This window comes from Anolis carolinensis, chromosome 3 (assembly GCF_035594765.1).
Source record: "Anolis carolinensis isolate JA03-04 chromosome 3, rAnoCar3.1.pri, whole genome shotgun sequence".
In the NCBI taxonomy this organism is placed as follows: domain Eukaryota; kingdom Metazoa; phylum Chordata; class Lepidosauria; order Squamata; family Dactyloidae; genus Anolis; species Anolis carolinensis.
The window spans coordinates 261,618,153-261,633,400 of NC_085843.1; the positions used below are offsets into that span (position 1 = coordinate 261,618,153).

The 15,248-nt window shown below is 40.3% G+C and overlaps 2 protein-coding genes across 6 annotated transcripts in view; one reads left to right on the forward strand and one right to left on the reverse strand.

Moving 5' to 3' along the window:
- The window catches only part of veph1 (ventricular zone expressed PH domain containing 1), a 150,524-nt gene that overhangs the window by 105,390 nt on the left and 29,886 nt on the right, over positions 1–15,248 (reverse strand). The gene's annotated exons all lie outside the window — the stretch shown is intronic.
- Positions 280–8,517, forward strand: ptx3 (pentraxin 3). Its single transcript, XM_003218173.4, has 3 exons — positions 280–897; positions 1,287–1,829; positions 6,998–8,517. Exons 1-3 carry the CDS (start codon positions 765–767, stop codon positions 7,615–7,617), a joined length of 1,296 nt encoding a protein of 431 aa, XP_003218221.2. The 5' UTR covers positions 280–764; the 3' UTR covers positions 7,618–8,517.

Below are 15,248 nucleotides of genomic sequence, written 5' to 3' on the forward strand. Positions count from 1 at the left end.
ATGTGCCAACATGTAACATGTGTATGTTTTCTCCTATACGTGCAAAAAGCTGCTAGTCGGTGTTAGGAAAAGGTGTTCCAAGAATGCATCAACATATTGGTCCCTTTTAATGCTAAATGCAGTTAATTACTAATGAGTGGTATTAAAATGAGGATTTGTGTTACTGCTCTTTAGTGACCAAGAACATTCAGTTTGCAAAACTGCCTAGTCATAAAAAAATTCCTGTAGTTTGGAATGTACTCTAAAATGTTTCCAAACCAACTCTTAAAATCCCTGGCTTTTTAAATTCAGCAAATTCACAAATTATTTACTGCCTCTGCTTGTCTTCCTCCAGAACAACACATACTTTTTAAAAAAATCAAGTCTCCAAGGGGCTTTGCAATTTGCAAGAGGAGTTTTCCCATCATTTCTACTCTTACACGGCTTGCTAATCTAAACACATTTCAAATATTTAAGGTTCAGGATTGTGCAACTTCCATGACTCCCCCTCCTCAGAACTCCCATCCCAAAAAAATTAATAATAACCAGAAGCACTCCTATTACAGCACCAGCATTACTCATTCATTCACATTCAGCCACTCTCTCTCAGCATTATTTAAGGGCTTTCAGCGACTCCCTCTTAGAATCATCTCTGCTTGGGTCTTACTAGACTCTCTTAACGGGAGAGACCTTTCATTCAGGCAGACGCTGAGACTTTTAAGAAGCAGCTGGAGAATCCTGTTTTCTTTTTTCTTTTTTTAAAAAAACAACAACAACAAGCAAACATGTATTCCTTTGCAATCCTGTTTTTAGCTCTCTGGACTTTTGCATTTACTCAGGAACATGATGATTATGAAGATCTCTTCTTCCTGAATTTTGACAACGAAGTAGAAAGTGCAATTCCTGCCACAGAGGAAAGTAAGTAATGCGTTTTGCCTATTTCTTCCAGTCTGCAGCTACAGGTTAGAATACTCAGAATTCATGTTTCATATGCTGCTGATGTTGTAAAAACTCTTGCCAGATTATATAAAAGCACTAAATTTGTAAAACTTGCATTTAACCCAAGTAAAAGAACATGCAATCTCTCAGCTTTTTTCTCTAGATTTCTCCTAAGGGGGTATAACCTAATCAATATTCCAGTAAAACATAGATTTGACTTATCTTCTCAGAAAATGAAGCAGAGATAGTTTTGGAGTATACAGAGAATTCAGGAATATGTGTTTTGTTATGCAGCACTTTTATTTAAGGAAAAATCACCAGGGCCAGAAATTTATTGTAATAGCTGCTGTGTATTCTGCTGTTTCTAGCTATTTCATGCGACTGCCAGCGGGAACATACAGAGTGGGACAAACTCTTCATTATGCTTGAGAATTCCCAGATGAAAGAAAACATGCTACTTCAGTCTCTGGATGAAATCCTTAAGGTGGAATTGCAGACTCTGAGAGGGGAACTGTTCCAGTTTGTAGAAAACTTTGCTGGCTCATGCACAACTTCCATTGAAAAAGCTGCCTCCCACTTTGTGAGCCAAATGGACCAGATGCTGGCAAAGAACAGAGGAGAATCCGAGGACCTTTTAGTGATGCTTTCTGAATCTAAGCTGGGAAAGATCCTCCAAGAGATGCTGCAGCTGAGCCAAAACGTGTCCAGCAGACTGAGCCGTCTGGAACATGCTTGGCAGAAGAAAGAGGAGGTGGATGCTCAGCAGAGGGGTTTCTCAGAGAAAGCCAGAGTCAGCCACATCACAAGTGGGGACGATTTCATTGTGAAGTCATTGTGGCAAGAACTTCAGGAAACAAAAGCTGAACTGAAAGAATCCCAGAAAAGGAACATGCAGCATTTATTACCAATTGGTAAGTTAAAGTCTATTGATAATGATACTAATGCAATTCACATCTGTTCACAAAATATATCAAATAACTGTGTTAAATCATCTCAATGGATGCCTGGGTGATATAAAGGGAAGCATTAGTGTGTACTCTGGAAGAATTTCAGTTGTATGAACTCAGACCACCTTTAACAAATGCTTACCTTGTTTAGGCTACCAGGCAAAGGACACACAGCATAAAACCCATATACAATATCTAGAAGTTCAACAGGGATGTTGCAGAGAGGAATCTATAAGATTCCTAGCCAAAGGAAAATCCATACCTGTGTTGAACAGAAAGACAATCTCCCCTTGAAGCTGGTGTGTGTGTGTGTGTGTGTTTTGTGTGTGTAGGGAACACATTCTCACAAAGTTTTGTGGTTATGCCAGTTCACAACTATGGACTTCCACTCTTAACAAGGATTTCCCCTGTTGTATTTTCACGCATTCCTATCTTTTCTTCTCCCAGTAAGGTAATTGCCACCTCTTTCCTCGCATTCCTCAGAGGCGACATCTGAACAAAACTTGACCCTGTGAGCTCACTGATTATGTCAACAGGCTATTCATCAAGTTCCCTGCTTCGGGGCATGAACAGAATCTCCATAGGGGCCCAAAGCAGTGGAGCAGCTTTCACTCCATGTGGCAGGAAAGTTTAGTGATACATCATCAAGATCCCCCCTCCCTTTCCCTTTGAAATACCAGACCATTCAAGGACTTTGGTATCCAGCCACTAGCAGCCAACCATATGTAGGTCATGATTCAGGTTAATATTAATAAACAAACATAAAATAACGGGTATTTCCTCTTCTTAACTTACAACCCAACTAGCATAATTTAAGGTAGCTTCATCTAATACTGCCCTGAGGTAAATCAGTACATATACCATTTGAAAGAGAGAGAGCACAAGTTAGCAAAAATGTTAGGATAATGTAAAAAAAAAAAAGACCAGGCATTTTAGAACAAACTACACAAAAATATATAGCCACATATGAAGGGCTCCTGTGATTCTATGGCATTAATGAAGAAACTGCATAGAGATTATGTTTGGCATTACCAATTGCTTATCTTCAAAGTAACTGCTGCCTGTGAAGCTGAAACATTAAAGCTGCTCTTTTTAATTTAAATATAATGGTACTAAGATGTAAGCAGATGGTAAAAGAACCTTTGCCAAAGAGTACTGGAGACAACATTCAGAACCATATCACATGATTTTAGAATGGAAAAAAGTTCATTCTCACGGAATATTTGAAACTTTACCTTTCTGTAGACTTTCCAAATACAGTTAATTCAAATCAAATGTTATCTTAATCAAGATAGGAAGTGAACCTCATAGATACTATAACTGGATGAGCAAATGGAGTGAGAGGGGCCAGCCTAAAGTACAGATGATGATAATAGTGCATATTAATTCTGCAAATATTAATTTCTCTTTGTTCATTTCTGGAGGTGCAACTCATTCTTTCCTAGAAACCTCTACAGTAGCCCATACAAACCTATAAGAAATGATTGATGTTTTTAAAATTATTTTAACAGATGGGATCAATAACAAACAATGGTCAATGCCTCACTTTTAATTAACATTTATGTTACTAAAATGGCTTTTTTGAGTTAACATTTTTTGGCAATAACATAATACATACTCATGAAAAGCCAGTGTGGTATAATGGTTCAACCAGTGGACTACAACTCTGCAGACCAAGATTTGAAATCCTACTTAACCACAGTAACCCAGTGGGTAACCTCGGGCCAGTGACACTGTTTCAGCCTCAGGGAAAGACAACACTACCCACCCCAAAGAGGTCTTGCCAAGAAAACCGCTGTGATAGGTTTACCTGAAGGTTGTCATAAGTCAGAAATTATTTGGAGGCATACAAAAACAGCACCATACTCATAAAATAATTGTGGAACAATAATTTGGGTTCCATTTATGCCAGAGTTTTATTGGAACAAGCAAAACTAAGTGAGCCAGCATTATGTAATGATTTCAGTTTAGGACTAGGACTTTGAGACACCAGGGTTTGAATTCCTGCTTGGACATGGAAACCCACCTTGGGCACATCACAATCTCTCAGCCTCGGAGGAAGTCAGTGACAAACCTTGTTGAACACATTTTGCCAAGAAAACCTATATAGTCATGGCTCTGAAACACCTTGATGGAACAATAAAAATGAAGTATTTAACAAACTGAATAATAGGATCGCATCTTGAAGGCACCAGATGCTGTCTGAACTTGAAAACTAGCCAAGGTCAACTCTGGATAGGAGACCACCATGGACTACCAGGTGCTATAGACTATATTTCAGCAGAAAGTAGTGGCAAATATTTCCTGTCTCTAAAAGACCTATGAAATCAATGGAGTCACCATAAATCACCAGGAAATCCAAAGGCCTATACATATATATGCACACACTCACACACGCATGTAAGCAGATTAAGTGACACCCACTTCTTCAATTGTCCTGCTTCCAACAAAGGTAAAATGCAAAATTCCCTAGCTAATTTTTGCATGATTCAGGTAAATAACAAGCACTTTTACATCTTCTTGATTTCAGTACATGAGTATTATATTACCCCCTTCCTTGTAACATTAACTAATACACAATAGTTGGCGTGAAACTTGCATTGTTGCAGGTTTCCCAATTCCGACTTCACTTCATTGGCTGCTGCTTGAGAGGTGGGGAAACTCCCAACATTGTAGTCACACATGCTTCACATTACTATCAATAGAAGAGGAGAGAAAGGGAGGCGGTACAGGATGGCGGTGCCTGGAAGCTGTGTGATGTACACATCAGCTGTGTAATTGACAGTTTGGCCCTTAAACCCAGTAAAATTAATGGGATAGTAAAATCCCTGACTGAAGCTGGATTAGTTTCATCATTGTTGCTCAACCTATGAAGTCAGTGTTAAATCCACAATGACTCCACTGAATTCACCGGACCAGTTCTTAATTCACAACAGACTAAGTAAAGGCAAGAGTTCAGTTCCATATGTTTTGATGGGGGGAAGGAAAGTCATAATTTGATTAAGAACAAGAAGAGTAAATTTTTGAAATACCCTTCAGATCCCCCTGGAAATCTTTTCCCAAAGAGTTTTCGCCAACTGGTTTTGATTTCTCACATATCCTGGATTCCTGCCAGGTTGACTCTTAAGGGCTTTTCTGATCACACCGTTGGTGGTGTTTTGTGAAGCTGGTTTTAATTTTGCTTAGCCCTTGATAATAAAGTTAGAAATCCTGCTAATTAAAAAGTCATGTCTCTACACAGAGTTTTTTTGCTTTTTGAAGAAGTACTCCTGCAAAGGCATGACCCAATGCCCCATTTCTCAGGGGTCATAACTGTTAAAACATATTCAAGACTCAAGTGATATGACTGGACTAATAAAAAAAGACAGAGCATGTATTTTAATTATTACACTTGCATTTTCAAATGTCATTAATGACCTTTAATCTAGGAAATGGAAATACTGGAGTTCCTTGATTATACATAGTAGTAAGACAGTATATTCCAAATTCCTGTGATTATTTCCCCATGTATTCCATGCTTATCTATTACCAATCCAGTAATAATTGGAGACAGAGTTGCCCCACTCAGGAATATCTTTAAATTTCCTTTTGATTTGAATTTTTAATTTTGTACATTATCAAATAACTTTCTGAGTACTTTTATATGGTAAAAACTTTATCTTTTGTTTTTTTTTTTGTTTTTTTGGTAAGGCATTCTGAATAAAACTATAACTTATACTAGACTGAAAATAAACAATTTTCAGACCACAAAAATGCAGATTTACCAGGTTTCTTGTAGTTTCAGTTCTATATTAGAAATAGTAACTGACCCAATATGCAGAGGAAGGTGGTTCATCAGTCATCATCTCCTACTCTGATTAAGCTGTGTTTTCTCAAGAATACACACTCACACACATTCAAACAATATGCTTATCCCCAGTTTTTTGAGCCATTATTCTGAAAAGGACAAGGGTTCTCACCAAGGGCTTGATGTTCTTACTTTTGTTTTTGTTTGTTTTTAGTGGTTGTCTAAGGAGCCCCGGTGGCGAAGTGTGTTAAAGCACTGAGCTGCTGAACTTGCAGACCGAAAGGTCGCAGGTTCAAATCCCGGGAGCGGAGTGAGCGCCCGCTGTTAGCTCCAGCTTCTGCCAACCTAGCAATTCAAAAACATGCAAATGTGAGTAGATCAATAGATACCTCTCCGGCGGGAAGGTAACGGCGCTCCATGTAGTCATGCCAGCCACATGACCTTGAAGGTGTCTACGGACAACGCTGGCTCTTCGGCTTAGAAATGGAGATGAGCACCAACCCCCAGAGTCAGACATGACTGGACTTAACGTCAGGGGAAACCTTTACCTTTACCTAAGGCAACCTATCATGGCAAGATTTCTTGGCAAGGTTTGTTCAGAGGAAGGTTCCCACTGCCTTCCTCTGAGGCTGAGATTGTGTGACCTGCCCAAGATCAACCATTGGGTTTCCATGATTAAGTGTGGATTTAAATCTTGATCTCCAGAGTCACACTCCAATCATCATACCACTGTCTTTCTTTAAGGTTGAGATGGTGTGATATACCAGGGAATTTTCATAGCTAGTCTACTGATGTCCTAGTCCTACATTCAAAACACTGGACCATACTCTTGAACGAACCATTGCAGAGGCAATAGTGGGAAGGGAAACCATAGGAATCATCTGAGTCTTCTAATAAAATAATTTACCACCAGCTATTTGAAAATCTCAACCTAACAATAAATGCTGTAGACTTCTCATTATTTGAATCTTTCTTCACCAACACACAATAATGAATCTGTGCAAACCCAATCCATTATTTACCCTCAATGTAATATACTTCCGTGCAGCACTTTTGAACACAGAAATTGTGCTGAACATAAACAGTTATCTCCTGAGATGTGGGGCAGAGAGTTTTGTAGTAAAGACCACTAGGTTTGTTTTGTTTTGTAAAAAAACAACACGTGAACTTTCTCTACCAGGCATCCTGTCCATCAAAGTAAGACAATTCTGGATTATCTCACAGAATCTAATTGGACATAAAACAATCTAAACAAATTATATTTTGTGATGAGTATTTCAGATGCACATAATCCCCATATATGATATAACTTCTTGCTAACAATTTTGTTCTCTTGTTTTTTAAGGTTGTGAGACAGCTCTTCTATTCCCAATGCGCTCCAAAAAGATATTTGTGAGTGTTCACCCAACTGCTGAATTGATGCTCCATTCTTTTACCATTTGCACATGGGTGAAAGTGACTGAAATGCTTGACAAGACAATTGTATTTTCATACGGAACAAAGAGGAACCCTTATGAAATCCAGCTTTATCTCAGCTACGGTTCTGTTGTTCTTGCCATAAGTAGTGATCACAAGAAGATAATTGCCCCAAATGTCATCTCTTCTGAAAGGTGGACTCACCTTTGTGGCTCTTGGAACACAGTTAATGGAAGTACATCACTGTGGATAAATGGAAAGATTGCAGCAACCTCCTCAGAAATAGCCGAGGATTACATCATTCCAGATGGTGGGATTTTGCAGATTGGCCAAGAAAAGAATGGCTGCTGTGTTGGAGGTGGTTTTAATGAATCTTTAGCTTTTTCTGGAAAAATAACTGGCTTTAATATCTGGAACAAAGTCCTCAATGACAAAGACATAACAAGACAAACTGGAGAAGAGTCATGTAACAGCCGAGGCAACATAGTTGGGTGGGGGGTTACAGAGGTTCTGCCTCATGGAGGTGCTCAATATGTTTTTGGGCCCTGAATTAATTTGCTTCAGGTCCCTGAATTATTTTAAGGTCGGTCCCACAGCATAGCATGAAGCAAATTTTCCCCATTCTTGATCTGTGACTTAGCCTTGTTTCATACAGGAATCTGTGAATGGGGTGCCACATGGTAGGAAACCATTGGGAGACTGCAAGAGCTTTGGCCATCTCACTCCAAATTCCATCTGAGTCCATAAAGAAGAATGGTGCTTCCAAAGGCTGGACAAATGAATGAACAGACTTTTGAAAGGGTTAGAAAAAAATGGTAGCTCTCCACAATTAGTTATAGCCTCTTTTAGAACAAAGAACTTCTGAGCTGGAGACACAGGAAGGGAATTAAAATGGCTTCCATGTGGCAACTATATTAAATGTGTTCTTCAATATATCTCATGAAAGGTTAATATTGTAAACATGTAGTTCTCAATAGAGGTATAGATTCAACATTGTCTTACCAAAAAAAAGCCAAAAATGTATATTGGAGTTCCTGTTAATTCAGAGGCTGCTCTTATTCTGTGTTTAATATTTTGAGATTCAGAACAGATGGGTGTCATTTATGCATGCCAACAACTGGCTGGATCTTTGCAGTGTTCAAACTGTGTTGTCCTCTTCATATCCCTTGTTTGTAGATTTTATATCATTAATGTGAATTTTGCAAATGAACCACCTAAGTGTCACACTTGCTGTTTTTGCTCTCTGTTTACTGATAAATAGTACACCTTAATAGAGCTAGCGTCTTGTCAAAGATATTATTTATACTGGAAGTCCATCTAGCATTCATTTAAGTACAGTTTTCTTGTATTAAATGGATAAAGCTGTATTATATTGTAAATTTATCATGTACTAACATTATTGAAATTATTTTTATAAAATTGTACTGTAAATAAAAATCTTTTATCAGATCCATTGTTTCCTGTGTTTTTCTCCCCAAAAAGGTTGGAATTCTGAAAATAGGCTCATTTTAAGTGAACTTCTCTTTTTCTCTTGTGTTTCTTTAACATGTTGTTTGCATGTTTTTTTGTAAACAGAATGGTCTTGCACAAGGAGGGGAAAGAATTGTATGGTACAACCCTATATCTGCAGAATGGCTTCGATGTATCCACTTCTGATAAAAATGGCATTGCTAGGCCCGGGCTGTGGGGCAAGCTGGTGAGCAGCCAGCTGCAGCCAGCTGAGACCAATGACCAAGAGGTCATGAGTTCGAGGCCAGCTCGGAGCCTGCGTTTGTCTTTGTCTTTGTTCTATGTCAAGGCATTGAATGTTTGCCTTATATGTGTAATGTGATCCGCCCTGAGTCCCCTTCGGGCTGAGAAGGGCGGAATATAAATACTGTAAATAAATAAATAGGCATTTTCTAGGTCCTCCTCTAGAAGTCCAAATATGGTATTCTTCCGTTAGTTCAACAAGGCTCAATATTACCTGCAATTTCCCCCATGGAAATGTGAGTAGTACTGTACATAATTAAAATTAGGCTAAAGATCCAGGACAGGCATTTGAGATCTGTCTTGGATCTTTAGCAATTTCAATAAAAGGCACTCAAAGTTAAACCTGCAAATGGGGATAGCCAACAGTCCAAATAATGCTGCATAGACAGCTTCACTCTTACTTTCGACTGATTGATGGTGTCGCTAGGAAATACAGTGTGTCCCTCAATGATTGTGGGGGTTATGTTCCAGGACCACCCACAATATTGTTTTCTGCTGCCCTGCAGACTAGGGCGCAGAACAATGGCTTCAAACTACAGGAAAGGAGATTCCACCTGAACATTAGGAAGAACTTCCTGACTGTGAGGGCTGTTCAGCAGTGGAACTCTCTGCCCCAGACTGTGGTGGAGGCTCCTTCTTTGGAGGCTTTTAAGTAGAGGCTGGATGGCCATCTGTTGGGGTTGCTTTGAATGTGATTTCCTGCTATTTGGCAGGGGGTTGGATTGGATGGCCCATTAGGTCTCTTCCAACTCTACTATTGTATGATTCTATGATTCTATGATAAGTGGAAATCCGCAAACTCGGGGCACTATTTTATTTTAATATCTAAACATTATTTTAATTGTTAATTGGCCCTTCTCCCCCTTGCAAGCCCCGGGGAGAGTGAAGCCTTTCTTACCAGCGCCGATGGGCTACTTGCTTGGTGCCTGCCATGTTGCTCTGGCTGCCTCTGCTCCTGCAGCCATAGAAGAAGACACCGCTCCACCAAGTAAGCGAGCGAGTGAGGGAGGGAGGGAGGGTGAGAGAGAATGGGCGGCAGCAGAGTAGGAGGAAGAGGGGGTGGGATTTCCGAGGCCCTCTTCCAAGTCCTCCACGTTTCTCAGCGTGGCCCGGCTGGAGCGGGCAGCAGAAAAAGGGGCCTGGCCGCCCTCACTCTCTCACCTATCCTCCCTCCCTCCCTCACTCGCTAACTTACCGGGCAGAGTGGTGTCTTCTTCCCTGGCTGCAGGAGCAGAGGCAGCCAGAGCAACATGGCAGGCATCAAGCAAGGGTCCCACCGGTGCTAGTAAGAAAGGCTTCACTCTCCCCAAGGCTTGCAAGGGGGAGAAAAGCCACTTATTTAACTATTAAAAGCAGCAATGGGGTGGGCAAAATAAATAAACAAATAAACAAAATGTTTTGCAAAACAGCGAGTCCACAATAAGCAAACCACAAAGTAGCGGGGGAACACTGTACAATACTCTTGTGATCTCAGTATGATATGAAAAGTGAGAATTATTATTATTCATACCCTGCTTTCTCTCTCCACAAAGGAGACTCAAAGAGGCTTGCCTTAAAAGCCTTTCAGTACAATTTAAAATCCACAATCATACAAACATGGCAACATCAATGGTATTAAAAAATTAAGTTACAATCCAGAAAACTGATTTTAAAATTATTTAAAGCTAAAACCACAGCACTCTCTGACTTCATCCCTTCTTAAACCCTTGACTTAAACCCTTTTTTAAAAGCCTGCCTGAATAAGAAGGTTTTAGCCAGACGACGCAAAGACAGAAGGAAGAAGGCCATTTTGGCCTCCCTAAGCAGGGAGTTCCAGAGTCAAGGGACAGTCACCGAGAAGGCCACCAAACGAGCTTGAGAGGGAGATGGGATCAAGAGAAGGGCATCTCCTGAAGATCTCAGGGTCTGGGCACGTTCGTACAAATAGGCGCAGTAAGCCAAATAGCCTGGACCGGAACCATCTAGGGCTTTAAAAGGCATAACCAGCACTTTGGATTGTGCCTGAAAGCAAGCTGGCAGCCAGTGGAGCTTCAGCAACAGGGTGTTGTCCATTCCCTGTATCCAGCCCCAGTTAACAACCTGTATGCAGTTCTTTGGACCAGTGGAAGTATCCAAGCACTCTTCAATGTCAGCCTCACATAGAGCACGTTACAGTAATCTAGACGAGATGTAACTAAGGCATGTACCACCATGGCCAGATCTGGCTTCTCAAGGAACAGGTGCAGTTGGCGCACAAGTTCGAATTGTGTAAAGGTCCTCCTGGCCACTGCAGATACCTTTGCCTCCAGATTCAATACTGAGTCCAGAAGGACCCCAACTGCGGACGTGTGTCTTTAGGGGAGTGTAACTACATCCAGCAAAGGCAGAATCCCTATTCCCAGCTCTGCCTTCCAACAGGGAAAACAGGGCAATTATGTATGCATTTCCTTAAAACCCTGCATATGTAAGGCCGTGCATGAACAAAGTAATATAGTTATCTAGAATAAGTTATTTTTGCTAACAAGCATATCACTATGCTACATTTCAAAATAATGAGAAAATGGAATGATCTCAAGAGTTTAAAAACAGCCTGAAAGACAAACAACAACCCAGTTTAAAAATACTTTCTAGTTAATATTCTGTTGCTTTTTAGAGGTATTTTGATATTAATTATTTGAGTTTAAGATTACTTTCTAATCAATACTTAACACCACCCACTCCAACAATAACAGAAAAACGTCTGTTTTCAATGGTTTTTAAAGTATGTAATTTTATTGTTGTATCACCTTTTTCAAATCTTGCACCATGTGTTGTTTCAGCTATTTTTAGTTAACAAAGTAGGAATCACCTTGTCTTAAAATCCCATTTTGTATCTCCTCCCAGTATTCCATCAAAAACTTCCAATTTTAAAAAAAATCTCTCTTTTTTCTCTCTGATGAATTTTAGCAGCAAATGACAGTCTCAACAGCTATCAGGAGCTACTTTTAAAGGGTAGTAGGTTAATTCTGCTAGCTTTGCATACAAGGGGTGAGATTTACTCTACCATTTCCATCTAGAGACAAAAAGATTACTTGAGCTGCTAGTAATTAGGTGTTGGCTTGGGAAAGAGGAGATAAGACTGAGGGGGCTATATGTTTTTGGCCATGTGTCTTCAAGTCACTGTGACCCTAAAACAAGCCTATTATGGGGTTTTCTTGGCTGGATTAGGAGCCCCGGTGGTGAAGTGTGTTAAAGCACTGAGCTGCTGAACGTGCAGACCAAAAGGTTACATGTTCAAATCCCGGGAGCGGAGTGAGCGCCTGCTGTTAGCTCCAGCTTCTGCCAACCTAGTAGTTCGAAAACATGCCAATGTGAGTAGATCAATAGGTACCGCTCTGGTGGGAAGGTAACGGCGCTCCATGTAGTCATGCCGGCCACATGACCTTCGAGGTGTCTATGGACAATGTCGGCTCTTCGGCTTAGAAATGGAGATGAGCACCAACTCCCAGAGTCAGACATGACTGGACTTAATGTCAGGGGAAACCTTTACCTTTACCTTTGGCTGGATTTCCATGGCTGAACAAGGGTTCAAACTGTAATTTCTCTGAAACTTAGTCTAACACTAAAACTGCAATGCTGTGCTAATTCCCTCATACACTTAATTTTAATGAGAGTCAGCATCGTGTATTAGTTTGGATGTTGGACTAGGACAGTTGGAAACCAAGATTCAAATGCCTACCTGGAAATGAAAACCCCCTGGGTGATCTTGGGCAAGTCAACTCTTTCAGCTTCAGAGGAAGGCAATGACAAAATCGTTCTGAACAAACCTTGCCAAGAAAGTCCTATGAAAAGTTCACTTCAGAGTGAATCATAAGTTGGAAATTACTTGAAGGCACTCAATAACAATAAATGTATACTAGCATAGATGTGATGACTGTTTGTTGCCTATGTTTTGTTTTGCAGTTGTTGTATTTTGTGTCACACCTTGAGTATATTGGTGAATCGCCCCAAGTCCCTCTGGGAGATGGTGGCAGGATGTAAAAAAAGATGATGATGATGATGATGATGATGATGATGATGATGATGATGATGATTGATATACTGTATATATCAGGCCTGCACCAACTGTGACTCTCTAACTACGAGGGTTGGATGAAAAGTAATGCCTCCACCTTCGTTACTTGGGTTTGGATGGAAATATTTTAATAAACCAAATGCAGAAATAATCCTCGGAATGTGTTCTTTAACTACTACTATTCACTTTTCCACATAATCACCAGACAATTGGATACATTTCTGCCAACGATGAACAAGTTTTCTGAAGCTGTCACGGAAGAAGTTGACACTCTGTTTCCGCAACCGGCAGTGTCTCACAGTACCCATCGTGCACAGATCTTCCGATAGCCAAGCAAAGCAATAATGTGACCCACATGTTCTTGTGAAATGCCAATTATGCTTGAAATTTCTCTCTGAGTGATATGACGATCATCCTGAATCAATCTGTCAACCTTTTGCTTGTGAAACTCAATGTTTGCTGTCACAGGACGTCCAACTCTTTGTTTGTCACGCATGTCAGATGTTCCCACCTCAACATCTTTAAACTTACTTGTCCAACATCGCACAGTACTCACATCAACACAATCACCATAAACAGCTTGCATTCTCTGATGAATCTCCTTTGGGGTGACACCTTCTGCTGTCAAGAATTCAGTGACTGCACGTTGCTTAAGTCACATTGACCGACCATCTGCACAGGATTCCATACTTCACACTTTAACAACACAACCGTTCGATGCTAAGGCTTCCTGCCAAAGGGAACAGTAGAGGAGAGTCTACTGAACAAGCCAGTACCTGCCGCATACCAGTACTGCCATCTGTTGAGGAGTTACGAAGGTGGAGGCATTACTTTTCATTCAGCCCTTGTATTTTGGCCTCCAACTCCAGAAGCCCTAGCCAGCTTGTCCAATGGTCAGGAATTCATAGAGTTGGAGGTCAAAACAGCTGGAGGGCCACAGGTTGTGCAGGCCTGAGATATATGGTGCCATGGGTTTTAAAGAAGTTCAAATACAGAGTGAAAGGGAGAAACATACCAAGAAGAAGGTGCATGAAGCAAACCCTTGTTGTGACTACATTCCATCTGGAAATCTCTGACCTCAATGTGAAAGCCCACGTGGATCCAGAATAGGTCTTCACAGTCATTATGGATCCACCACCAACACTCTGCCCTTGGAAGAGAATCATGCTCGGCCACAAGTGATTGAACATAGCTGGATGCTACAGTTGTTCAACCAACTGAATAATAGTTGCCAAGCCCTGAGCTCATCCATTGCACACTTGTGAGCTAGCTCCATATCCAATAAGTCATAAATGAGTGGTAAGGCTTTGTGTGTGCATACATACTACACTCATGGAATAATTAGGTACACTAGGACCACACTTATGCAATTTCTGAGAAAGGTTCCATGTGAGAGAAAGACACAAGGAGGCACAGTAGTGTCTTTTGATTTATATAGCTTTCAAGATTTCATACATGTACGTCCCTCCCAACAACAGTCACCCTTCCTGTCAACATTAAACTCTGTTAGTGTTACTGTATATTTCAATACAGGGAGAAATTGAGGTACAACAGCTCCTGCATCAGTAACATACACAACATCATCCTAAAGCTATTACGCTGTAATCATACCAACACCCCGAAAACACCTTATAAAGTGTTCCTAAAAGACTAATTTAAATCCCAAACTAATTGGATTATTACTCAGGTGAGTTGCAAAAGAATCTATAAACTCTGGTGCCAGTTTAACTGTGCATGCTGACAACTGCCAGGACTGCATATGTGGAACCATAGTAGAAAAACAGCAATCCTACCTATCAGTATATGCAACGTATAAAGTAAGTTAGCTGTGGTGACGTGGAGGTTTCTCATTCACTTGATGGTAGTTAATAACAAATAATCACAGGCGTGCAAAGTGGAGAAATATGAATCCTGTTTTCTCAATTATCCTGCTTCTAAAACAATTACTTGGAATTATTTAATAGCTCTGGGCTGTTTCATAGCTGGTATTTTGCACACTGTACCTACATCTATTTTTGGGTTTTGGACACATTCCCAAAACTCTTTTTCAGCAAAGAAGGAGTCCCTGTATTATTTAGGGCCTCATATATGTAATTTTACAAATATTCCTTTTAAGCACTTTTTAAAAGTGTCTTTTAATTTTGACTCCTTCGTTTCTACTTCATCATTCTGAAAGTACCATTTTATAGCAATTTCATCTTAGACATCCAGAGCAACATCTGCTGGTAGAATCATATAACTGCAAAATAAAACCCTGTTAATAAATCCAGCAGCACTGGCAATACTTTTACATCTGTACAATTTTCTTAACTGCACTTTTAGCTTTGGGTAGAATAATTTTGGTCTTTTTTTCCCTCTACTATACTATACGTTAAGGAGCCCCCGGTGGTGCAGC